The sequence below is a fragment of the Plasmodium inui genome, assembly GCF_000524495.1.
Source record: "Plasmodium inui San Antonio 1 unplaced genomic scaffold supercont1.9, whole genome shotgun sequence".
Classification (NCBI taxonomy): domain Eukaryota; phylum Apicomplexa; class Aconoidasida; order Haemosporida; family Plasmodiidae; genus Plasmodium; species Plasmodium inui.
The window spans coordinates 777,105-804,779 of NW_008481843.1; the positions used below are offsets into that span (position 1 = coordinate 777,105).

The 27,675-nt window shown below is 45.5% G+C and overlaps 1 protein-coding gene across 1 annotated transcript; it reads right to left on the bottom strand.

Moving 5' to 3' along the window:
• Positions 1 to 1,424: 1,424 nt before the first annotated feature.
• C922_02671 (E3 ubiquitin-protein ligase HUWE1) lies at positions 1,425 to 27,518 on the bottom strand (the record flags this gene model as incomplete). The annotated part of the gene is made up of 2 exons (XM_008818270.1): positions 1,425 to 15,479; positions 15,525 to 27,518. The coding sequence occupies 2 exons, from the start codon at positions 27,516 to 27,518 to the stop codon at positions 1,425 to 1,427; spliced, it is 26,049 nt and encodes an 8,682-aa protein (XP_008816492.1).
• Positions 27,519 to 27,675: the final 157 nt, after the last annotated feature.

Sequence of the window (27,675 nt, forward strand, 5' to 3'; positions counted from 1 at the left end):
GGTTCTCATCTGCCTGCACATTTCTTGTGTGCCTGTTTGGCCACCCACCCAGCGAACGAACGAACGAAGAAAAGAAGGAGGAAAGAAACGAACGAGGAAACGAACCAGCCAAACACCCCCTTTTTATGGCTCCCCCGGTACGATCCTTCTTTCCTCATTTATTTTTTCGTCCTTTTTTTTGTAAAGAGAAACAACTTCGCGATGTACACACCTGTGTGGATAAATGTACACACGAATAAATGGCACACCTTTGTTCTATTTTGAAAACTTTTGACAACTTCCCCCACCGTTTCTTTTCTCATTTGTAACATAACGACGCTGTACCCTGCGTGGCACTGGTAATGTTTCCAAGTCCAACTTTTGAAAATGTCACCAAATGGGTTGGCAAAGGGAGTAGTTAGCGTGGCCAGATCTCTCGTTTACGCACACCGAATGGGGCAGTATAACCTATTTTGTGAAACCCCTTTTAACGGCTTTATTTCTGCCATATCTATATGGATTTTTGAAGGAGCGATATTGACTACCCATTGGAAGCAATTCTGATAAATAATCCCCCTACCTCCGTAACACCCCCATTTGCCTAAGATCCCCTGTTGGAAAACTACGCTGTGTTTATAACGTATGCAAAATGGTTTATCCGGTTGGTGAACACAAAAGAAAAAAAAAATGAGCATACCATCCTCATCTAGCGCACGCCGGGCGAGGCCCAATTCCATCAGCTCCTGGAAGTGTAGTGTGTCACATGTGGCAAGTCAAAAAATGAGTATTCGAGAACGTCACGAACGTGTAGGATGTCTGGAAAAGTGTGAGTAAAATATCTGCCACGCAGGATGTACGAAATGGTAGCATGGCTAAGATGGTGTATGTGGCATAAAGGGCGTAGTATCTGTGTATGTGGGGGGGGGCATTCTTCTTCTACATTTGCAACAACTTTTCTCCTTGTGCTGTATACACCTGGGTGCATAATACCAACACTGTTATATGTAGCCTCTCCCATGAGGAAAAATCTTCCCCGTGTGTGGGATGGCACTGACACAGGTATTAAATAGTATGCACAACCGAATGCGCTTCTTTCTTTTGTCAACATTTGGAATTATTTTAATTTGGGTTAATTTGAACAGTTTAGAGAAAATGGAGGAGGGGCGATAAAAGTACTATGTTAAAAAAGTATACATTAAAAATGGGAAAAAGAAAAAAAAAAGATACAGGGGGAACGGAAGCTCTACAGGAGGCAGCAAAAATTAGGGAAGTAGTGTCCATGGGAAAGTTCACTTTGAGTGGGTTCGCCCCCTTCAGCAGAGATGAAAAAGAGAAAGTGTTTTTCCCCATAGGGTTTCTTTATGCATGTCTCTGCCCTGTCTCCTCTGTTTGCTCTACTCAGTCTGCTTTGTCTCCTCTGCTCGGCTTCCCAAACAGCAGACGGGTTATATAAATCCGAAGCCCTCCTTTCCTTCCATGATGGCCCTGATTAATTTGCTTCTTAACAACTCCTTGGAGGAATACTCAGGTAGGTCCAGTTGGTTGAAGCAGGTGTGGGCAGTGGGGAGGCGGTCCTCGCCGTAGGCCCTGTAAATAATCATCTTCTGTGCACCCCTCATTCCCATGAGATTTTTAAAACCACCTAGGGGGACTCTACTCGTTCCAGTAACGAACTGTAAGAAAGAAGCCTTTTTATTTTCATCAAATTCTTGGAGTATATCCCATAACCAAATAATTTGAATCGAGTTAGGTGAATAATTGTGGTATTCGACATTCTCTTTTAGGTCGTTTAGGTCTATAGTGGGAATACCACTAATGAGTAATTCCAACTCTTTGTCATCGAAAATGGAGATCAGTTTGGGTTGAATTAGCTCCTTGAAACCATCCATAAAAGCTTCTAACTGTTCCTTTATACTGTTGGTTACTTTCATCTCACATAGAAGCTCAATGTACTTGTGTTTATTTTCATCAGTCACTGGGATATTTCTTCCATTGGGGATGAGGTCGATAATTTTGGTTTTTCCAAACTCGTCAATTTCGGTGCTAAAATTGATCTCCAAATTTAGGTCTTCCAATTTGTACTCTGCAATTTTGATCAGACTGTTGTAAAACTCGGGGTCCACCGATTCTGCATCCGCTGGGAGGATTTTCCTTCCAAGCATGTGCTTATAAAAGGACCTGCAAAAATAGGCATCTATCACTTGCCCATCATAAATAGCCTTTGCGATAAATTTGCCCACAAATTTGAAGAAGTGCAAATGGTCTGGGTTAATGTACGACAGAGGGTTTGGATGGTTAAACTCGCTTTTCTTTCCTTCTCGGCAGAATAAAGCATAATTGGGATTGAATATTTCTTTGGCTAGTATGGAGTACCACTCTCGAGTCAATCCCCCTGCATCTACTCCTTCCTCATTTTTGAAAGTAACGACTAATTTTCCTTTTAAATCGTTCCCAGATTTGTTCCTCAGTTGGTAATACGAATCGGTGAATACCTTTTCTCTCCTTATGTTCAAACGAATTGGTTCCGTTCTCACCCCTGACTTGAGGTGTTTCAGTTTCTTCCTTAAGTAATGCCTCTTGTTTTCGAAATTGATGCAGGACGAGGTCAGCTTTATGAGCGACTTGAAGTTGTGGTGCAGCAGTATCGGGGTCTGCTTTATCAGGCTGTTGATCACTCTCCTGTTTATGTATACAAACTTGATGAGCTTCTTGTGGCGGCTGTTGATGCTTCCTTCGTTGTCCTCCAGCTTAAGCTGTATGTACTCATCGTCATCATCGTTGTCATCGCGATAATCGCTACGATCTCTATCGTCACTGGCGGCATCGCCGAACGTACGCATCATGATCATCTCCTCTTCCGCGTCCTCCCCATTGTACTCGTCCATGTAGTGTCGGAGTTCTCCACCCTGACGTTGCGCCGCTTCCTCTGCGCCGGGTCTGCGATTGGCAAAGTCATACGTTCCACTTCCCGGAGTCTCCACCGCGTTGTCACCATTTTGGGAATTGCTAACTCTGCCCTTTTCGCCCGTGAGGAATTCACCAGACTTGGCTTCCCTCTTCGGCTCTTTCACAACTCCTTCTTTCTTCTCCTCCTCTGCGTCATTTGCAAGGTATCCCATCATTTCTTCCCTTTTGTTTATGACCCCTTTTCTTTGTTGCACCTTCGAATCATCGTCATTAGGCAGCTCGTTAAATTGGACTGTGTTGGAATCCGGCTTTGCTTCTGCCAAATGTGTCATACTGATTTCCTCCTTTTTGAGTTGTTTGTGGTGCTCTTCCTCCTTTTGCAACTCCTCGTCTGACGAAGCACTTAGTTCCTTCTTCCTTTTCATCGTTTTGTTGGAAACGTTGCTATTGACTCGGCTTCCAGTGTTGAACTTTCCCAATTTGAGATCCCCCCCGGTTGAATCTCTCATCGGCCGCTTCTTCTTATGATATATGCTAATGTAAAAGGGGCTATCGTCATATGCCAATTTTTCATTAATTTTTATACTTTCGATGTTTAAGTTGGCGACTTTTTTTTCCAGATCTTTAAATTTTTTCAACTTATATTGGGATACTAGGATGACTTCTTCTATGAAGAGGTAGGCCTCCATCAGTGGTAGGAGGTAGTTTAAAATGGTCGGGGGTGGATCATTCTCAGTTTCTTTCTTTTTCTCTTCCATTGGGTTGCTGTTCACGTTGTTATCTCCGTTTTGGAGGGGCCTTTCCTGTGCAATGCGGCTAGTGTTTTCTGCTGCTTCGGGTGGGAGGGGTGGTCCTTCTTCATTTTGCGGCCTGGCTGGAGTCACCCAATTGGGATTCCCCTGTTCTGACGTTTCGCTCGAGGAGGAATCCAAGTCGAAGAACGATTTGTTTATGTCCCCTGCGAGTGGTGCTTCCCCTTGTTTGTTGTTTGCATTTGTACAGGAGGGGGTGGACTTGTTGGGTAATATTACTCCTTCTTCCGCTCCTGCTGCTACTCCTCCCCCTACTTCGTTGGCCTGTCCATGCGTATTTGGAAGTAGTAGCATAGTCCCATTTTGCTGCTCCGTTTTTCCTTCCTCTGAGGGGAACTGCATATGGCTCCTATTGTGTGTAAATTTGTAATTTTTATCTATGAGCGCATTATTGATTACTTGCATGGCTTTGTTGAATTCTTCCCAGAGCTCGTCGATGTTAATGGAGAGGAAGAAATCGGCACAAATGTCGAACTTGGTTTCTTCGTCTGTGTTTTTTCTTTCTGTGGCATCGTTTATTAGAAGGTTAGTAGGAGGGGCCTTCTCAGCACCTGTGGCCATGTCATGGAGACCAACTTGTTCATTCCCCGCTGCGGCGTCCCCACTTGATATGCCCACGTTTGGAGCAGCAGACGTTGGGCTGTCAGGACTGAAATCGAGTACATTCTTAGAAGGGGGGATGCTAATCTCCTCGACACTGGAATTTCTGCTGGCTTCACTTCTATTAAGCAGATTGTCAATCAAAGAGGGAGCATTAAACAAAATAGTAATGACTCGATAAAATGCAATTAGCTTCTGTTCCAAACTATCCGAGTGATCAACCGCGTAAACATCAAACGTTTCGTTGTGTATGGAGTGAACAATCTTTCTCAAGTCATAGATGATTCTTTTGATTAAAACATGGGTATGATATTTCAATGTTTGAATATTCCATTTCTTTAGCTTGTAATGCGAAAAGAACATGACGATAATTTGCGTTAGTGAGGAAATGTCCTGCTTGTGCACTTGCTCGAGGTTATTGTTAGAAGCTGTATTCGTGTTGTTGTTGTTGTTGTTATTTGTGTTGATCCAGAGAAAATTCGTTTTGTAATTACAGATTAGTTTGCTAAAATTACTTAGGGCATCCATTGATATGACTTCTAGCAGGTAAAATGGCTTCTTCGTAGAATCCTTCCTATCACTATCTGGTTCATTCTTCTGTATATTTCGGATGCTCATTAGTAGCTCTCTGTTAATTTTGGATGAGGATTGGTAGAACTCTTTCAAGTGACAAGTGTGTTTCCTCTGTTTTTTGCCTTTACTCGCTGTGTTCCTCCTATTGCCGTTGTTGCTTCTTCCACTTCGGCTGTCACCCGTGTTGTTTAACACAACCGCGTTGTTGTTGGCTTCGTTGCTGTTCGCGTTGTTTCTGTTCGCGTCTTTGTTACACACCTCTTTGCCGATCGTGTCATCGTTCTTTTTATCCCCTACCTCCTCCTCATTGTTAGCATTTTCGACATCTAGAAGCTCTTCCAAATTTTCGGTGTACACCCACTTAGTGAAGTTGCTATATGTGTGCCACTTGTTCCCGCAGTTAACTAGAAGATTGAAAATGACGGACAGGAGGTGGCTCATGAGTTTTTTGGAGGTTAAATATATGAACGAATTCAGCAGCTTGAATAGGATGTTAATTGGGTACTCATTTTTTGACTTATCCACTTGTTTGCAGTTTTCTATTTTTGTTTTCAGTGTCAGCGCGTGGGGTCCGTTTTTCTGGTCCATTTTGGGTCGCTTCCTCTTCAGTTCGTACTGCAGAATGGCTGCCTCGTCGTCGTTAATCCTGTTGGCACTGCCTTGCAAAGGGGTCGTCACCTGCAGCGCAGCCACGGGTTCTTCCTTTTTTCGCGCCAAAGTTTGCGTCATTTCTGGAGGCACTTGGGAAGATTCCCCCTTTGGAGGATCCTCCACGGAGACATTACTGCTTGGGCTTTTTCTCGACTCGCCATTTCCACCCTTCTTCGGCCCCACAACTTTATGCTCGATGATATCCTTGGGCACGAAAAACGCGGGGTGCACCAGCAGCATGGAGAAGAACGAAGTGATGTGTGGGATGGTAATAAGTAGCGACTGCACTTGTTCTAGTACCCTCTCCGCTGACACATACGCAGTCGTGAAGTAGTTATCCGAAAAAAGTCCATAGTTCTTCTTGTTAACATTGTGGTAAAGCATTCTCGGGGGAAAATTAAGAACCTGCCGCAGAGCTACCACTCGGGGGGCATTATTCTTTCCATGCAAGTCAACAGAAGCTGACCATAAAATGCTCATAAATAATTGCAAAGCACAAATCTTAGTCTTCTGATACGAACACGTTAAATTGCAAAACAGGGTGAACATGATCTTTTTGTTGATTTCTTTTTTTAAAAACAGTAATCTGCAAATGTCAATCAGCGCCTGTGACGATACGGGTTCTTCTAAACAAACATAGAGGGCGTTACTTTTGGAGTTCTCTGAATCTGCTTTGTTCTTCGTTGGAAATAAATTTTTTAAATATTTACTTAACGTTATATCATCTTCCTTCTCTGCACACTTGTCGTCATTGAGAAGATTGAAATTGGGATCCACATTATTCAATCGATTTTCCTGGCTAAGGAACAGCCTCGTTTCGTTCATACTGTTGCTTCTGCTACCACCTGTGTGGTTATTTCCGCTGCGGTGACTTGCATTCAGATGACTGTTTCCACCGTTGTTGCCACTGTTTCCCGCGTTGTTCCCGCCAAGGCCGCTGCTCCCGCCATTGTTATTGCCACTGCTGCCTTCCCCATTGCTGTTCTCACCACCTGGATTCGTCGGAATGAGCGAAAAACTGGCGCTCATGTTTGCGCTGTCAGATAGCGGTAGGTTAGAAATTGCCCCGTTCAATGATCGGCCACCAAGAAAGTGATCCAAGAAACGAGAAACGGTTAGACTGTCATAGTTTTCATGCCCCGTATTAATCATAATTATGGGATTGTTATTTTCGTTGTATGTTATCCTGATAAAGTTATTTCTCTGTGTCCGTGAGGTCAGCGAGTTTCTCAATGAAGCATTCAGACGCCTTCTGTTGTTGGCGTTGGCTCTACTAAGGACATTAAACAGCGTCCTGTTGTTTCGTGCATGTCTGCTATTGCCACTGCTAATTATTGGAACGTTGTTACTGTTATTGTTGTTTCTGCTTCTGTTGTTAGTCCTGTTGTTACTGCTTCTGTTGTTAGTCCTGTTGTTACCGCTTCTGTTGTTATTGCTGTTTTGACTGCTGCTCGGGTTGTTTAGGTTCGACACGGAGTTCCTCAAAAAAGTGTTCGTTATTCGCTCCTGAATGACATTTCTGATTGCGTTTAATCTGGTGGCCGACACATTGGCGTTATCCGTTTGCCCGTTGGCGCTGGATGCGCCGCTGGCGCTGACGTTGTTGTTACTGTGATTGACGCTGTCAGTGATGCCAAATGCATTGGCTTCGTTTGCACCAATTTCGTTCGCATTCATTCCGCTCCCGTTGGGCCCACTTGTGATTCCTCCCCAGCTGCTCGCATTTCCTGCGCTGCTTCCTCTAAAGTTAGCACTCGTATCTGTGTTGCCCCTATCGGTGATGGCGCCACTGACCGCGTTGGTGACGGCGTTCTGCCTGGGTCGATTATTACCATTTAGCAAATTCGATCGACTGTTCAGCACCACAAATCTTAAATTTCTTGCCTCTTGTATCATCTCATCCGTGAGCGTTCTTATGAATCTTAAGCTGGCGGAGGATAGCACGTCCCTCCTCAGCTCCGGCGTCAAGGAATCTATAAACGCAATGTTCGTTTCGTCTTGCGTTTCGTTTCGCTGGCTCCTGTTTCCTATTATTCTCTTCTTGATTTCTGCGCGAACGCTCGACGGCAGCGCTTCAAGGTAGCTCTTCTTTATGCTGTTGTAGATGAGCAGATTTTTTTCGCCTTCGCTTTTCGTGGGGATTTCCGCGTGAGGGGAGGCTCCTCCATGGAGGGAACTTTCCACGTTGGTCGCATTTTCCACATTGGTTGCAGTTCCCCCGCTTGGGCCATCCAACACCGGGAGGCCATTCCCCTCAACGGTGACCTCATCATTATTTGGCACTCCCTGGACGGTTTCTCCGACCGGATCGGTTAATGCACCATTGTCGTTGTGACACGCGACGTTTCCTTCCACATGTGCAGTTGTAATCGCGCTTGCATTGGGATCACTACCGCTGCCATTTGGCTGATCAGTCTGCGCGACGGCAGTTTCGTTATGGATGCTCGGTTGCTGGTCGCCTCTGCAGGTCCTGCAAAACTCCTGAAATTTAAGATACTTCTTGTACAGCTCTATGGAAATTTTTTTATCGTTTTGGACATTCTCCTGAGCAAGTTCGTTTACACTCACGAGGGTGATATTTTTCAAATGCTGTACGATAATTTCGTCGATTAAATTCTCTGGTAGTTCAATGAGAAAGGACCTATCGACGTTTAGGAGTTGGAAGAACTGGCCTTCGTTTATGCCGAGGGCGCAGCAGATTATGAGCAGCGATTCGATTTTCAGCACATTGTCGAATATTTCTTCGTAGTTAATATTTTTGTAGTCTTCCTCGTTGGGGACACTTTGGTCAGTGTTGTCATTCTGCTCGTTTCCTTCGTTCGGGTCAGTTGGGTTGTTCTGATCTGCGCCCATTATATCACTGCTGGGAACATCGGGGCTGCAACTTCCGTCATACAAAACGGCTTCAAACGGTTGGTCGGCCGTTCCAGTTGGTGCAACCTGCACTGGGGCATTTTGACTGGGTGTGGAATCTGCGTCGGGGCAAGCAGCGTTGTTATCAGGTTGTTTATCTTCCCCTTGGGCATGGCTTTCGGCGTGGTTTTCCACCTCCTCTGTTATGTCGTTCCTTTCTTCTTCCGCCTGCAGCTTCTCCTCCTCCTTCGAAGGTACTTCCCCTTTTTGGAGATCACTTTTTTTGGCTTGCTCCTGTTTGCTTGCCTTGCCCTTTTGCGTTTCCTTTTTGCTTTCAAGTTCTTTCTTCTCTTCTACCTTCTTGCGCATGCTTTGAATTAGTTTTTTCTTTTCCTCCAGTAAATTTTCGATGGGTAAATTTATATGAACCTTGGGAATGGCCTTGCATAATCTATTGTACATCATGTTGCAGATGCTGTTTTTTAATTTCTTATCATTATCGAGGACGGTGTCGGTAAGACTAAACTTCTCTTCTTTCGCTACGTCGTTCTTTTCCTTGATAGCGTTCCCGCTTTTGATTTTACTCGCTTGGGTGTTGTTCCTCTCGGTCGGCGCGTCAGGGCCATCCTCGAAGGGGGGGCTTCCACTCACGTTGTTGCCTCCACCCTGGTAATTGCCCACATTCGGGGCGTCGTTGCTGCCCCGCTCGCTGAATACACCGGCCACATGGGCTTCTCTCATCTCTGCGTTCATCACATTTGCACTGTTCAGTTCGTCCAGGGAGCATTCGCTCCTCCTACCCAAGTCATTCAGAGTGGGACTGGAATTCCTCGTGTAGTTAATATTATTATCGCTGATGTTGTAGTTTCTAATAATGTTAAACAAATTTCGAAGGTTGTGATTCGTTTGGTTCATATTTCTGTTGTCGGCGTTATTTGATCTCATACTTGAGCAGTTATTAAACATCGGGGGGGAATAGAAGTTATTAACTCGGTCTAGATTTAGGTGGTAGTAGGTACAACCACTTTCGTGCAACATGTTGCTGTGATCATATGCACTGTTCTCATTTGAGATGCCTCCGCTTATGTTGAAATCTTCGTTGATTGCCATGGGGATGTTAATGCTGTTATTTCTTACACCGTCTGGGATGTGCACCGATGTGGTCAGCATAGTGTTCAAACGTTCGTTTCTTCTTCTATTTAGGGTTAACAAATTGGAGCAGAGATTATCCATTAGGGCAAATATGTTAGTGCTCGCTGGGGTGTAGTTGATAGGCCCGTAATTATCCATACTGTTGCTTAGAAGCGTTCCTTGCTCCCGATCGCTTAACTCCATCGGGGCGGTATCCACGGGGGGCAATCCCATCGGGATTGTTTCGTTTGTAGGAAGGTCGTTTGTGGGAAGGTCGTTTGTGGGAACGTCATTTATGGGGACTCCACTTGGGGGTATGCCATTTAGGGGAATTTCGTTTTGGGGAACTGCACTTATGGGTATCCCATTGGAGGCTAACCCGCTTGGGGGTATATCTATGCCACTCGCACCAGCACCGTCGCTTTGATCAACAGTAGGCCCAGTGGGGAAACCACTAGGAAAACCAGTGGGAAAACCACAGGGTAACCCACTCGACAAATCACTCGCGCTACTCTTCACCGCGGCAGGGTGAATGGTCCCCGTTTCGTTCAGATACAAAATGCTGTTATTTTCTCCCAGCAGGGTGTTCACATCTCTGTTATTGCTGTTGTGAAAATGGTAGTACAAATCTATCAAGTTAATGTCATTTTCGTTTACATTCGCCCTGCTTGTGGTTCCCTCCATGGAAGAACTCTGCATTTTATCAGAGGCACCGGCTGACTCGCTCTTCTTTCCGCTCTCTATTGTAGAAGCATTCGCAACTGTGAGTGAGCCCTTCCTGTTTTGTTCCTGCTTAACAATAGCAGCTGCTGTGCTCCTAGCACCGAATTTATTATTATCTGCTCCTCCTCCATTTTCTACATCATCTTGTTCTTTAATCGAAGCTACGTTGCTCATTTCGCTTTTAACTATGTTCCCGTTTGCAACAACGTTGACGCTTTTATGGGTCACTTGGTTCATGTTCGCTGGGAAAAGTGTTTCCTCCCCCGGGGCACCACTAACTGTAACTGGCAAGCCAGAGTTCAAACGTACGTTAAGTATTGAATTCAGATTATCATTTGGTACACTATTAGAAAGAACATTTTCATCTTCCCCATTATTTATTCCCACATGAATTCCGTTACTCTCCAGTTCATTTTGCAATTCGTTATAAACACCTTTGTTCTGTGTGGACACTTCCGAATTGGAGGTCATCACGTTGGGATAATTCGCTGTATTCTGTGCGTTCGTCATATTAGTACTGATGGGTCCGTTCAGTCCATAGGCACTCTTTTTCACTTGCGATGGGGAATCCACATGGGGAATATTCAAACTGTTTGTTATCCCATCGGGGCTGGTGCCAATTACGTCATCATGGATTGCTTCGCCGTGCCCAATTTTTTTGTCATCGGCCCTGTGAGTTCCATCCGGGTAGCCATTTTTATCTTCACCACTATTAACATTCGGGGAAGAGGTTCCCACGTTGTTGTCACCCCCCATTTGTGCACTGCCCACCATGTTAACATTGGTATTAGCACCTCGGTTATTATTTTCCCCATCGTCCATGTAGTCATCGTTATACTCATCTACGTCGTCATTAATATTATATACGCCATCCTCTTCCATCAGGATATCTAAAATTTCGTGTTGATTTTCATTACATGTCAGAAGGGAATTGTTCACGTTCATTTCTGTGTCGATTAGATCTGCGTTGTTATTCGCTGCTCTGCCGTTATTATCCGTCTGGCTAATTCGGAAGGTGCTGTTATTTCTGTTGATTTCTTCTTCATCCTCATCTTCGTCGATTTCTTCCTCTTCGTCGTCATCCTCGTCATCCTCGTCGTCATCCTCGTCATCATCATCATCGTCGTCTTCATCCTCATCATCTTCGTCATCATCGTCATCCTCGTCATCTTCATCATCCTCATCGTCATTCTCATCATCCTCATCATAGTCCTCCGTTTCGTCAATTTCTCTAATTCTATGGACCCCCTGCCCTTCATCCATATCGTTACTACTGTCTGAACCCAATTCCAGGTTCGAGACGATGTTATTGTTGTTATCCCCCATGTGTGACATGTTCTCTTCATTTTCGTCAACCTCGTGGGGGAGTAACAAATTGTTGGAGTGATCATAAAGATTGTCTTCATTAATGACGTCTCTATCTTGCACGAGGTAGGCGTGTACGTGTAGGCCTCTATTAGTATCATGTTCGTTTCCGTTCCTCTCTCCATCATCCTCTTCTTCTTCCTCCTCCTCGATGTCTATTTCGTCGTATTCTTCTTCCTCTTCCATGGCTTCATCATCGTCGTCGTCGTCGTCGTCCTCCTCCTCCTCCTCCTCATCATCATCATCCTCCAGGTCGTCCTCATCATCCTCCTCTTCATCCTCTTCGACGTCTTCTTCCTCATCATCATCTATATCTTCTTCCTCTTCCTCCACCTCGTCATTGGTGTAGTTCCCTTCCGTTTCGTCCGCCCCATCATTAAGTGAGTTTTCGTTGTTTTCCTCGGTATTCATCTGTGCACTGTTCAACGTGTTGTTATTGCTGCTGTTGTTGTTGCGCAATTCTGCGTTTCTTCTTCTTCTTACTCTTCTTCTTCTTCCCCTGCTCCTCCTCCTTCGTGGTCTATCGTCCACCTCGCCAACGTCCTCCTCTGCTTCGCCCACATCATCTGCATGGTCCGGTTCTACCACCTCATCATCTTGCTCCTCTCCATGCGCTGCTGCATCTGCTTGGTCTGCCCCGTCTTCTTCATCATCATCATCATTCGCCTCGTGATCTACCTCGTCGTTCTCCTCGTCATCTGCATCATCGGGGTCCTCTTCGTCTTCCCCTTCGTCATCTACCTCGTCTTCCTCCTGGTCTTCCTCCTCGTCATCCGCCTCATCCTCTACATTCTCGTCCGCCTCGTCATCTGCATCATCAGCATCCTCCTCCATGTCCTCACCATCAACCATGTCAACGTAATCATCGTCCAGCTCCTCCTCATATTCATATCTAAGGTCATCATCATCGTTACTATCGTCATTGTCAAAAATGAAGTGTTCCTCGTAGGAAACATCGGAGTCAACTGAGTAGGGAATATCGGAGCCAGCCGAATTGTTGTTACTAGAGTCTGATCTGAAGCGCACATAAGATGGATTTAAAAAGGTTACAGATGACATATTTTTTCTTCTCTTATTCCTCTTCATTTTTTTAATTTTTCTGTCCTTCCTTTCATTTAGTTTGTTCAATTTTAGCATGTACAGTTTGTTGTTCTTCGTTTTTATCGGGTAACCCAGAATAGGTGCGGATGTCAGGACGGAGAGGCAGCGAATGATGGACGTGGCTGTGTTGGCGAAGTCTTCCTTCGTGTAGTCCAGCTTGTTCAGCAAGCTGCACAGCGCCATGCGGAAGAGGGCCAGCTGCTCCCTGCTATATGTGAACACTTTATTGCTATCCTCCTTCTTCTCGGCCTTCTCCTCATCGTCGCGGCCGTCGCCGTTGGGGTTGCCTCCGTTGTGATTGCCTCCGTTTTGATTGCCTCCGTTGGGGTTGCCTCCGTTGGGGTTGCCTCCGTTGGGGTTGCCTCCGTTGGGGTTGCCTCCGTTGTGATTGCCTCCGTTTTGATTGCCTCCGTTGGGGTTGCCTCCGTTGGGGTTGCCTCCGTTGGGGTTGCCTCCGTTGGGGTTGCCTCCGTTGGGGTTGCCGCCGTTGTGATTGCCGCCGTTGTGATTGCCGCCGTTGTGATTGCCTCCGTTGTGATTGCCGCCGTTGTTATTATCACCATTGTTATTACCACCGTTGTGATTGCCTCCGTTGTGATTGCCGCCGTTGTTATTATCACCATTGTTATTACCACCGTTGTGATTGCCTCCGTTGTTATCATCACCAGTGTTATTACCACCGCTTGGATTACCACCTCTGTCGTTTCCTCCGTGGTGATTTCCCTCATTTCCACTTCCCCCGTTCACGCCGCTCCCGCCCCGACTGTCGTCACCCTCATCGCTGTCGTTGCGGTTGGGACCGCCTCCATTGTTCCTGGCGTCGTGCTCCTCATCGCCCTTCTGTGCAAACTCCAACACCTTGGAAATATACTTGCCACTGCCGAGCAGGTGCTTCTCCTCCAGGAGGTGGCTGTTCTCTATCTTGATATTTTGTTCCTCGTTGACCAGCTTGTACAGCAGAGCACTTACAGCGTAGGAGAATACATCGATGAGCGTGCCGAACACGTTGTTGTGCCAATTGGTTGATGCTTTCCCAGAGGTGTATTGTTCCTTCCGTTTCTGAAAAATGCTGTACACCTTCAGGAGGTGCATAATCTCTTGCACCACTTTCTTATGTATATCGTAGCTGGAGGAGTGAATATCAAAAATGAGCTGAACAAAATTGACAATATGTTTAACATAATTCACATTTTTAAATTCGTTGCTGTTTAAGAGAGACTGATAATGGTAATCCGTGGACTTCGATTTTTCCTCCAATTTTTTGGGCGAGTATGTGGTGTGGATGCTCGGGTGGCTGAGGCATATAAATTGGGGTAATATCCGTTTAAACAAAAATATCAGCAGGGGTGTAAACACGAGGTTTCTGGGGAGGTTCCCGCTGAGAAGATGGCCTGCAAGCAGCTTCTCCCTTTCGATGTACTTCTCGCTCTCCCTCTCTGTCACCTTGTCCTTTCCTCTGTCCTTCCCCTTCTCCTTGCTGCCGTTGCGCCCCGCCTGGGATGCCCCCCTTTCCAGCAGAAGAGGGAACAAGCAGCTCCTAAACGTGAGCTTGGATAAATCGAAGAGGACATAGTACTGCATATAATTTTGTAAATAAAACTCAGACATTTCTCGATAAGTATAGGCATTATTGGAGGAAAAATCCGGTTTGGCCATTTTGTGCATCACAGTTTCGCTTTGCACTACTACTTGGTTATCGCCGCAGGAGGTGGTTGCGGCCTCTTCCTGGGTCCCCTTTATGAGGGAGTTCAAATCGTCGCCACCGTGACTGTTGTGGTTGCCATTTGGAGGGAAAATTGCCCCACAGATGGTAGAAAAAACATCCGTGCTAGTTTTACTTCGAATAGAAGAGCCTTGATTCATTCCAGATGCCACTAACACAGTGCTACACAGTTTTGCTTCTCTGCCCGATGTAGTGTTAACCTGGAAAGAATGAATACCAACCGACGCGGCATTGTATTGCACAGCGTCCCCCTTACAACGGGGAACAAGCTCATCATAATCATTCAGAAAAAAGGTCTTCATAATTTTGGAGTTAAAAGAATTGGGGATCTTTACCAAATAGACAATCAAATGTTTGAATGTTTTAAAAATTAAGTTGACAATAAAGAGCATATTATCTGCCGTCAGTGCGAAGGGGTACATGACCTTGTAATCCAGTTCGGTGTCAAAGTCGGCATGCGTTCCATATATCTCCATTAGCTTCTTATTAAACTGTAGCCTTTCCTCTTTTTCGCTAAGCTTTACTAACCGCGTTTTGCTTTGTATGATAGTGAACAGGTTTAGGAAATCCAGCAGAATCGCCAGAATGTAGAAATTGTAAAAATTGTTCTTCAGAAAATACTTCCTCAGATACTTGGTGCTGTTGGCCGTTTCGGAGAGCATGTAAATCGATTTGATGTGCTCCGGTATGGGCAGCAGATTCAGGTAGAACTTGTCTGCGCCGATTCCGTCGCTATTGGGAGCCTCCGCTTGCTGCGCACTGCTCTCTTTTAGCCACTTGCTCTTCTTCCTTCTCAACTGGGTTGCGCCATCGTGTAGGTCTTTTCCGGTGGCGCCACTTAGCGCGTCGTTGCTCGTGGTACTTTGGAAAGAACTTCGCCCTTCTTGGTCGTGGTCCTTCCCGTAGTCCTTCCCGCCATTCTTCCCCTTTTTTGCCCTATCGGTTTTCGTCCCTTTTGCAATTTCCGCCCCATTAAACGCAACTCTGTGGAGATTTCCCCCGTTCCTTTTCTCCTTGGTTTGTTCGCTCGTCAACCCTCCTACGCTGTGCGCACCAACCGCCTTGCCAAAACCATTGAGGGAAAGCAAATCAGCCGCGTCCCTAACCTGATGCTGTACATCACTCGCTTCATCCTTTTTCACATATTTCAGGTTCGGAAAGAAACACAAACAACTCAGAATTTCTTCATACATTTGGGGGTTCTTAAAGATGAATGGATATAATGCCTCATTCAATTCATTCAGCGATACACCTAATGCATTGGAAAATTTGGCATCCTCTATGAACTTCAAGTCATCCTTTCTCATAAAGCACTTGACTGGGATCCCGTGGTGGAGGAAGTATGACTTGAGACTATATTCAATTCGGTTGGCGATGACATAATTGTCGGTGAAGCACTGGATGAGGATGTTTATCAGGATGATCAGCATGTCCTTAAATTTTGCTTGTTTCGAAATGGTTAGGAGAATTCCGAGTCCGCTTCTGCTGATGTTATTTAGGATTAACTCGTTCAGGTCAAAATGGGGGTCGCATTTCTGCTCGAAGGGGCCGACATAGTCGTGCTGCTCACTGCTTGTAACATTGGGGGGACAACACATTCCGCTACTACTTCTATCTCTAAGGGGGAGTTCCATAACGCTTCCGCCATTGATGATGGTCTCTCTTTTGTGTAGGTCCCCTCGAGAAAGATCATCTGCTCTGCTGGGAAATAATTCCACGTTAGGATTCTCCCCTGTTGTGTTGGGCCTTCCGTTCGCGCTGCCTCTATCATGAATCAGGTTGTTGCCTCCTTCTCGGATCCTTTCCATCTTCCTTTCCTCCAGTTGGAACACCATCCTAAAGTTCCTATACACATTTGGCGGCGCATACGAAATGAAGAAAATGACGTTGCTGTACGTGGTAGTCAAATATTCAATTATCTGTAAAATACTCATACACAGTTGTGCGTTGTAGCCCTTGAAAAAATACAACGTGTCGATGCATATCTTTATGATGTTGTGTTGTTTTTCCGATGACATAAATCGAATGTTTTCTGTAATCGTCTGTACCGGTTGAGCGATTTGCGCAGTTGCTGTGTTGATGTTTGCTGCCACATGGTTGCTGAGATTTTTCTTCTCACTCTGCGAGGTTCCCTTCTCCATTTTGTTCGTCGGTACATTTTTGACCAAACTGGTGCCGTACTTATCGTCATTCGTTTTTTCCTCCTTATGTTTCTTGATTACCTTTTTACTACTCTTGTCGTTAAAATTGTACAAAGAGTAGTTAATGATAATTTTGTACAGACACATGAACAAGGGGGCGTAGAAGCACGGCGGCTTGGAGTACAGCGGGATGTATTTGTTTTCCTCACTTTCTTGTAGGGAATAATTGATGGCCGTTTTTTGGTTAACCTCGGAAATATCTGTGTCGGCTAAGTTCCAGTACGGAATCAGCATGCTATACGTTTTGATGTTTTTATTTATGACCAATCCTTTGTTGTACATGTGGTTTATTATTTTCTGTTCCTTCTGGTTAAGCTCAGTCTCGTTCGTCTGGCTCTTCTGCATTTGAAAGTTATTATTCCCTGTCGTTTGGCCCTGCGCTGATAGGAGCAGTGCCTTGTTGTTAACTTGCTCCACTTGGGATGTTCCACTCATGTTGGCAAAGTCAGCAGCACCACACGCTGGATGCATGTAATGACTATCCCTCGCGTCGCAAAGGTGAGGAGCATACTTTTTATGGCTCCCATTTTGTGCATAGTCATTGGCATCCTCCCTGGGGGGGTCGTCAAAACTGTTGCCATGTGCACTTGAAAGGGAGGGGTGGAGGAGCCCAGTCAAAATGACCCCTTGATCACACGGGTCGACATTGGTTACCCCGTTCAGCTGATCATTCGTGTTGGGGGCAGTCCTACTTGCTGCCACAATTTTGTTAAATTTCCTCTTCCTTTTATTCTTTTCTTGATTTCTCTTCCCCGCATCGTTCTCATTCGTCACGGCTGCGTAATCCCCACTGGGGAAGAAGCTCCCCCCCCCATGGGCATTTGAAAACATCGGTTCATCAATCGAGGCGGAAATTGCTAAACACGATTGGGATTTGCTCTCCGTTAGGAAGTAGTTAACATTCGCTTCCAGGTTCTTCACGTACGCCAGGTTAAATTTGTGTAAAAAGAAAATGCAGTAGTCCAGGATGTTCCTATCTATGTGCAAAATCAAATTTCTCGCTATCGTATACTTATCGATAATGTTGCAAAGGGTGAAAAAAAGCATGTACAGACAAAAGTGGTAGGAGTATATTTCCATGTCTCTTTGCGACTCATATATAACATCTATGTCTCCTTTAATATACTTGGTTCTGTAGATACAACTTTTGGGATCATTCGAATATTCCGCGAGCTCAGCCTCTTGGTTAGTATTCTCCTTACTGCTCTTTTTGTTGTTATTTATGACTGAATTTTTTTCCTCCACTGCGTTGCTGCCTGGGTATAATGGCGTAGTCATGTTGTCATCGCTGTGGTTGCTAATGTCGTAGTTATTGTTCAGTTGGTACTCTTCCAAGAATTCATTCATTGGGTTTGCTCCTCTACTGCGATTGTTCGCACTGCTCATCGCGTTGTTGGTTCTACTGTTAGGTAGCGTGGTGGTCATCAACATGTTTCGCATGGTGTTCAGTGCGTTTCCCCCGGAGGGACCACCATTCGTCGGGATGTTATGCGGGATGTTATGCGCGACGTTTGGTGTCATTCCGGCAGTGCTGCTTCCTGCCTGGCGTGCTTCGTTTCCCGCTTGGCGGGCATCATGGCCGCGGTCACTACCCATGGTGACGGCATCCCCCATTCCAGCCACAGCTCCGCTGATCGTACTATTGCTGATAACGTTGCCAACATCGGTGGTGTTTCCCGCATTTGCCTCCGCGTTGGGATCTCCAAAGGGGTGTCCCGTTGCGTCCGCGCTTTGAGGCAAAATGGGGATCACTCCACCGCCGTCGTTTGGGAGGCCATTTCTGTTCTGCACGAATTTGTTTTTATTCCCATTTTTGTTGTCCTTTTTGTCCGTTTTTATCCCCCCTTCATCGCCATTCTTCACGTTTTTATTCTTCCTCTTATTGAAGTACATGAACTGGTGGTGGCAATGGTAGAAGGGTTCTATGGGGAAGGCATCATCATTCTTCAGGGTTTTAATTTTCTTCGAAATATTCTCAAGAAAGTAATACAGAATGATAATCTTCACATCTTGATGGTTGAATATACGACTCTTGTTGGTGTTTTTGTCGTGAATGGTTTTTCTATACTGGTCCAGGAACAGTTTGACACTCTTCTTGTCAATGTCGATGAGGAGGAAGCTGAGGAAAAGATTGGTGTAACCCCCTTCATTAAACGGGATGGTTATCATGATATTTATGAGCATATTGAAAATGTACTTATAAATGAGTTGCCTAAGGAGCAGATATTTTTCTTCATCCCAAAATTGCTTGATATCATTTTTCTCTTCATATGTACGCAAGAGACTTCTCTTTAGTAACTTTAAGTAGTACTGCAGGTATAATATCATATTTTTCTTGCTGTTTGGATCCATAATCGTTTGGTAGTAGTATACCCTTGCATGTGTTGACTTTGCCTTTGCTTCTTTCAAAATTTCGAACATGAAGGGGAATTTCTCCAACAGGTACTTGTCATCTTTGTAGAAGATATTCTCCTTTTCTTTTCCATTTTTGGGGGCATCACTCAGGAGGGGCGGCGGTGGGGTAGTGTTTACATCCACGTGATGGCCACCCCCAGTAGCGTTGCTCCCATCGATGGGGTAGTTCCTCTCTGCAGCAACCTGCACCGCGTCAGTGATTTCCTCCTCGCTGGCATTCTCGTTTGCCCCCAATCGGATGTCGACCCTTCTGTCAGCCGATATCGAATTTTCATCACTGCTGTTGTAGCCAAAGTCATAGTAGGGGGGTCTCCTACCCACGTTGTTCTTTCTCTCTGCAAGAAGTTTCTCCTTTTCTATGCTGAGGAAGAATTCGTTCTGCTTGGTCTTATCCAAATAATTCAACGTACAATCAAGGTCCGTGGTACCGGAATAATTAAGGCAGTTATAAATCGTTTTTTCGTCAAAGCCCATTAGACCCCATCCCTCCAAAATGTTCACATGGGGGTAGTTAAAGGCGTCCTTATCTTTTTCCTTGTCCTTATCCTTCTCCTTGCCACCCATGTTTTTTTTATCTTTGCATTTTTCCTTCGCCCAGAAATCGAGCATTTTGGGTTCCACTTCAATCGAGTGATGAATAAATTTTAAAATGATCCTCAACAGAGTGTATATTATATTGTTGTTAAAATTTATGTATATGTTATTCTTCCCCAGGTTGCTAATTTTAGCACTTGTACTGTTAATGTAGGTCAGCCACATGAATATGTTTTCGGCTATGTCGCACTTCACTGATCTTATCGTGTTGACAATGTCGAAATAGTCCAGAGAGAATATGAAGTTGTCGTTGTACTTGAATGTGTGTTCTGATTTGTATTTTGCATTTTGCGGGGAGATGGTAGAATCTTCTTCCTTGGTGTCTCTTCCGTCAGGTGGAAGGAAGTCAGCACTTTTTTTACTCTCCTTCCAAGCATTGGCTTGGTTGTTACTCTGGCTAAGCTGCGCAGTGTCATGTTTTTTTTTTCCCTTGACTTCACTCGAACTGGGGAATGCGCCCACGTGGGAATTCTCCAACACGGCCACTTCCACACTGTTCTGACGTAACTCGTTTGGTCCTTCGAGCTGGGGCGTTAATAAATTGGCCTCTCCACCTGCGCCGTTACTGTGACTTTGCGCGCTCCCGGTAGTGAGGAACGGATTGCTCGCTTTGTTCTCTCCATTCGGAGGGGCTACATCACCACTGTGTGGTTCAGCGGCTGTTTGGTTCGCATCTGTTTGGTTGGCGGCTGTTTGGTTCGAAGCTGTTTGGTTGGCGGCTGTTTGGTTCGAAGCTGTTTGGTTGGCGGCTGTTTGGTTCGCATCTGTTTGGTTGGCGGCTGTTTGGTCCACTACTGTCCGCTCCGCTGCGGGCCCCCCTCCCTCTTTGTACGCCGCTTTCATCTCCGGGGAGAGATTCTCAAAGTCGTGCAAGCGCGTGAGGGGGTGCAACATCTTGGAGCAGAAGAGCATCAAATTAAACTTGCCAATGTTGATCAGGTTCACGAAGAAGTCCAGAAAGGCGCTTATCCCTTTAACGACAATTTGGAGGTAAATCTTTAGCATACTCATATCAGCACCAGAATAGTGCTCCATGATCCTCACTACGTAGCGAACGAAGTAAGTGTTTGTGCAGGTAAAATTCTTGCTGATGTGAATTGGAATATAAGTAACAAAATTGGTCTTCACGTTTTGTTTGTTCTTCTTCACTTCCTTCACCTCCTTCATCTCCTTCTTCTTTTTGTAGTATAATGCGAGTAGAGATATATACACGCTCATCACATAATTAAACATGTTGAAAATGAAGTCAAACGTTCCCACTTTGTATAGCAAGTCAAGGAAATAGAAGTAGCTAATAAATTCCAGCTTGTTATCCGACAGTAGTTTGTGCAGGATGTTGATGATCTCTGCGATGTACTTCACTGTTTGCATCGGGCTGTAATGTTCTATGCTGATTTTCACTGGGGAGAGTTTCTTTTCCTTGGGAATATCCTTCACTCTTCTCCTCTCGCGTGAGGAGGCGTTACTGGTACGTAGGTTGTTCTGCACATTCGTTTGGTGGCTCCTTTCGCGACTCGTTTGGTAACTCGTTTGGTGGCTCCTTTCGTCACTGGTCTGGTGACCCGTTTGGTGACCCGTTTCGCGATTCGTCTGGCTTGCTCCTCTCGGCTCCTTCGCGCTGTCCTCTGCGAATTTCACAAAATTGAAGCTACCGTTGTGGCGAACCACGCGATAGGTCCCGTCCGCCTCCCGAACGCTGGTGCAAATGTACGACTTGTTATACTTGCTCAAATCGTAACTGGGGAAGTTTCCCTGGGGGGTTCTCCTGTTGTGCGATTCCTCCTTTTCGGGGTGGCTTCGGCAGGGGGGCGGGGCCACATTTCCACCCTGCACAGTGGAAGATACATCTGGAAACGCATCTCGAGTTGCACTCGCACTTTTACTTCCACTTCCCTTTTCCGCTGGCCCAGCCTGATCATTATGGTGAAGGTTCTTATTCGGTACCACGTCGATCAGGGAAAAGTTAAAGTTGTATCGTTTGCACATAATTTCCCCCATGTAAAACGGCTCGGGATAGTAATTTTCTATTTTCTGTACATGGTGGCTGGTGAACGAGGTATACGCATAGTCATACAGGTTAATCTTCTTCTCCTGTGAGTCCCTTTTTTGCGCTGCACAATTGGCGCTACTACAGGGGGGTAAGTGCTCCTTGGAGGGAATTCCTTCCGCGATGCTTTCACATGAAAGATTGTCCATCCTCGTTCCAACCTTGGGCCATTTCTTCGCTCCGTTCTTGTAGGCACTTCGCGCGACTGAGTCCCGGTTGACGCTACCACCGCCGCAGTTGCAGCAGTAGAAACTGTTCGCACCGCCATTCATCGTCACGAATGAGGCTGTTGCTGCTGATGGTGCTGATACTGCTGATGCCGCTAATGCTGCTAATCCTCCTGACAGTGGCTTCTTCTCCTCACTGGGCTCGCTCAAATAGGTGATCTTCTCCGCCGTTATGTGGTCAGACAGAACGCTGTACACGCTCCTCGCTGCTCCCCCCGCGAGGTAGGGATTCTCCTGAATGGGCTTGCTGACCACCGGCACATTCATCATGCACTTAGTTAAACATCGAATGATGCACAGAATGTGTTTCTGCTGGATTACATTGTAAAAGATATAGTTGGGGGTGGGCTTCAATTTTAACTGCCTCGTATGGCATGCTAGATTAATCATGATGAAAAACTTCTTAATTACCACTAGCAGCGATCTGAGGCTTTCGCACAGGACGTATTTCGAATCATACGCGAGGCGTGTGTGCATGTGGATGTTCTTGTCCTCTATGTAGTAGTCGTTGTATTGGCTCTTAGGGGAGTCACTGTCGTTGTCCCCAATGCTGAGGTCGTTCTTTACTCCTTTCTGTTGGTTTTTCTCGGCATAGTGATATTCCATAGAACGGTCGGTGCGATATGCGGCGTACATGTTTGCAATACTCTGCGCGTTGAAGAGGCTCTTTTGGACACCTGGGGAATCAGTCTCAAGGGGGTTACCGCTCGAGAGACGAGTCTCCTTCCCTGTGTTGCAATGAGTCGTTGGATTATTACAAAGAAGGTGGGTTATCACCCCCGCGTCGCTACCATCTGGACTGTGTTCCAAGTTCGAATCGCTTTTCTTCCTATCGGTTTGAACCCCGACAATGGTGTCCTCCGAACTGGAAAAGTATTTTTGAAATTTCGACTTCTCTTTATTTTTAAAAGCTACAATGTCTGATGGCATTTTCATACTTTTGTGCACGAAGGTGTTAAATTCAATGAGGACCTGCGAAAAGGTATATCTGTAAATGGCCTTATACACCCTGTCTTCATTATCTAATCCAGTGAGGTGATCCGTCATTTTGTAATCATCTACATTATCGTGGTCACAAATGATATATGTTTTCTCCTGATCTTTGTTCAATACATACAGGTTGTTATTAATCGAATAACAGAAGAGGGAGCGACTTGATCCGAACAAATTGTACAGGAGATAATCTGATTTATTTTGGCTGTTTCGAAGGGTTCTCTTGATGTGTTCATGGATGCACACCTTATCCTTCAGGTGCAGAAACATGTTCTGGTTTGAGTCATTCGTCTGGTAAAAATATAGAGTAAAGTAAAAATCGAACACACTCTCTATCGTTACGAGGACGTCTGAAAATATTTCCAAAATTTTCCGATTTGACAATTCGGACAGGTCGTATAGCTTCTCCTCGTTGCTGTAGAGTCCCTTCGCATCCGTGTAGGCCGAGATGAGGAAGTACAAAATGTTGAAGAGCTGTGTGATGTTGCAGAGGAGCAGCTGGTTACGGTCAATGAAAGGCCCAGCGAAGAAGTCGTTCCTCAGGTACTTGCTTCCGTGTTGGAGGGGTTTCGCGGCCGCTCCAACCGATCCAAACACATTGCTCGTTCCACTCGTTTGTCCCATTTCCCCCACGCGAAGAGCGGACCGCTTCACCACCACGATGTTTTCCCCCAGGTCGAAGTAGAAAGAACCGGACAGCAGTAAACTCACGTACTGAACATACGAAACGAAGTTGCTGTAGTTGTACAGGGGATAAAGGAACTCATTGTACACATTCTTGAAGGAGGCATACAAATATATCTTCATCACAAAGGTGTAAATCGAGTGATACTCGAAAATGTGAATGTAGTTGGGAGGTAGGCTTATCAGATTCGTGCAGGCCATTAAGAACTTGAGACCGTTTAACTTTAAAAAGGATTTAATCCAGGAGGTCTTCATATAGGATAGGATACATCGACACAGGATGGATAATCGGTCCAAGAAGAAATTGTCCCTTCTGGGTTTGTACCGATCTATGTTTAGATCCTTCAGTTGCACGTGGTGCAACTGCTTTACTGACCCCTCTACATACTTCTGTACGTAATCATAATCCAAACATCGCCAATACCCTAAGTTTAACCCCTCTAGATATAACTTCTTCAATAACTTGACGTGAAAGGAAAGGAAGTCTCTCATGACGAAGCCGTAGTTCTCCAGCTCATTGATGATGTTTCCTATCGAAACAGCTATGTCTCCAAATCGGTCGAAAAAAAAATAATCTATTTTGATCACATAGTGGAAAAGGTTATATATGGGAGAGTAATTCAACTTCCTCATGGCTGACTTTCCAATGCTGTGAATAAACATTAGGGAGAGGAGCGACGGGACATATATCAACACCGTTTCGTCTTTCAAGTTATCCTCTGCTATGCTGTTTAGTAAGATGTTCAGGAGGCCCTCCTTCAACAGAGTAGACAAAATCGTGGGGTCTTCATATATGTGTTCATATATGAAGCCTAGTATGTAGCCGTACAGGCAGAGGCCAAACTTGTGTGGATACTTCAAAATGTACTTAATAATTTTCACAGAGATGTAATTATTTGTAAATATGTCCAGCAGTGTGTCCGTTGGGGAGTAGCCCTTCAACGCGAGGTTCAGCGCCTTTATAATCATCTTTATGATCTTCACCCGCTCTTCATATATGTGGCGCTTCCACCAGAAGGTGAACCTGTTCAGCAGGGTCTCTTCCGTGGCGCTCTCGTTTATGTCGTACGTCTGGAGCAGCTTCACCAGCTTCGCATTGCGCCGGGAGAAGAGGCTGTTCTGGAGGGAGGCAGAACAAGCAGCGAAAGGAGCGGAAGGAGCGGCGGGATGGGAGGAAGCAACAACAGAGTTGGCGCTGATTATTTCTGCGTTCACCTTTCCGTCCGGCTCTTCCGGCTTTCCCACTTCTTCCGCCTCTTCCACATCTGTCGCCGCTCCGCCCGAGTAGCGGCGGGCCTCCTCCTCGCTCTCCACAAAGGTGCGATCGTACCCGCGGTAGTCGAACGGCTCGAAATAAAACCTCAGAAAGTGCTCCCGATTCAGGTGGTAAAAACTGTCGGACATCATAAATATTTCGTATTGAAAACGAGACAGTAATATTTTGTACAGCTCCTCCTCGTTCTTCGCGGTGAAATAAAAGTTGGGCGTAAAGTCCAACAGGGTCTCCATAATTCTGAGTAACAATTGAACAATGGGTAAGTTGCTTGTGTAGCTGTCTTGCAGATATAGGGGGAAAAATTTTAGCGTATTCTGCTGAGCTATGGTGAGAATTGGGCACGGTTCCATAATGCACGTATGGTAGAGGGTCAATAACTGTAGCATCATGCATACCTCCTTTTTCTTCTTTTTAAAATCCTTAAACATTTTTTTGGGAATTTTTATGAATTCACTTTCGGCATTTTTCTTGCAATTTTTTATATTGCTCACTATTACGTCTTCACTTATGTAATTTTCGTACTGCGTCTCTTCCTTGAGTCGGTTTCGATCCCTCGGTTGGTTGCTTAGCCTGTTATCCGTGGTGGCACCACCCATCAGGTCAACTTCGTCCGCGTTGTTCATGAAATCGAACAGATTCAAGTTCCTCACGCTGGGTGGATCTCTAACGTGGGTGGAATTCACTTCATTATTCGTAGCGCCTTCGTTGCTCAAATAGTCAAAGATGTTCAGATTTTGTACCGCATTTATGGTCCCACTCATGGGGGGATTGTTCACAAAGGGGGACATGGTCCCGATCACTCCTGCTGGGTCACTATAGTCAATCCTTCCGAGGTTATCCTCTCCTCGGAACGCATCCGCATTGAATATCGAATTGTCGTTCGTGGTGCTTAACTGGTTGGAGGTTTGCGCAGCGGGTAGACAAATTGCTCCCCCTGTATGGGTGGCGTCGTGATGATCACTTGCAAAATGGGTCGCTGCCTCCTCATGTGAGGGAGCACCACTCCCTTCGGGGTGACTGTGCTGTTGCCTGGGTGGCCGCTCCACACCTTCGTTCGGCAGGAGCTCACTCAGGGAGCTGTAAATACTGGCCTCCGCGATAACGTTACCGCTACTGTTACCGTTAGCGGGAGTGGGCACCGTCCCGCCCTGCAGCGGGGGGGAAGACATGCTTATCGCCTTCTCCTCCTGAATTTTTTTAACGTATAAAGTGTTGATATCATTGGTGCTGTACATTTCCACTGGGCTCTCGTTCATAATGTGCAGAGGGCAGATATCCTTCTGCACTGTGTAAGTGGACAGAAAATAATTCAAGTAGTACTTAAAAATGCTAATAAATAAACCACTGTGTAATCGTAGACCCAAAATGTCCGACACAACTTTGTAGTGAAGATGGGATTCTATCGCCGTCGTCAGCAAGTCAAAGATTATGTGCAGCGTGTTAAAATGAATAAACTTGTGATATTTTAGTAGGTACAATATTTCCTGTAAAAATATCGTGCTGCTTGGAATGATCTGGGGATACAAGATGGAGTTAATAGACAAAGAACCTGATATGATTAAGTACCTCAAATTGAATAATTTTTTTCTGTACTTGGGACATATTAATCCCATGTAGATTCTTAACTTGTGTCTTAGGTCGAAAGTTTTCTTTTCGTCCATTTGGTACTTATTGACGATGGCGTCGTATGCCTTTTGTAGGGCTTCCTTCGCCTGATTATACTTTACCTCCTTCGGGAGGACTGACGTGAAGGGGATCTCGTGATCTTCGACGTTAATTGTGACATTATCCAGGTTTAGGTGATAATCGATTAGGTCTAGGAGATACTTATTATCAATTTTGCTGTACACGTTCTGCATGTAACGCTTATCTGTTGAGTCGTGCAGATAGTACAGCACTAGGCCAGAAATGTAGTTGTTGTCGTTTATCCGTCCTATGTCGTTGTCTATATATGGGTGTAAAAAACTCGGCACAGGGATGTTAATTAGTGATGAGAGGATATTTACAATTAGACTTATCTTGCTTTCATTTTTCTTCGTCTTCTTTATAAACAGGTAGTATATGTTTAAGATTTGGGCCGACAGGATCGATATCTTCGGGTTGAAGCTCCAGAGCAGCACGAGCAAATGGTCCAGCGAGTTGTACTTGGATTTGCTTAGGCAGTTCTCCAGGATGAGGAACGTGAACCTGAGCATTTGCTCGACTAGCAGATCGGACGGGATGAACGACTCTCTGGGGGGTTCGCTCAGCTGTTCATGGTTTGCTGCGTTCAGCGGTTCATGGTTTTTTTCGCTCGTCCTCTCACTGTCATTTTTGCCGCCCTTCTCGCTACTTTTTTCCACCTGCATGGGCGCACTCCCCGGCTGCGCATCACCATCCGCTCCGACCTCCACGCCTCCACCACCTCTTCCGATGCTGGTCTCCTCCCCACTCAACTTATTATGCAGGATGTAGCTATGCAGGAGGTCGTCGAACCGATTCAACACAGGCGCCCAAGCTATCAAATCGGACTTCAGCCACACCCAGTCCACAAAGGGAAAGAGGTGGTCAATCAGATTCTTCTCATCACATGTTGACAGAACGTGGATGAAAAATTTCTCCTCCTCACTGATCTTATCTAGCATGAGTATATAATTGTCATCCTTCGGTATCTGGATCTTCATTTTGTATTCATAATTGGCAGTATTTTTACGTTTCCTTTTTTTTTTTTGAAGGGGCCTACATACACTGCGACATCACCGTCTCCAGGTGTTGGAACAGGGCTGCTAGCAGCGTACCTTTAACTTGTGAAATTGTCGTTGCCTCCAAATGGGCTTCCAC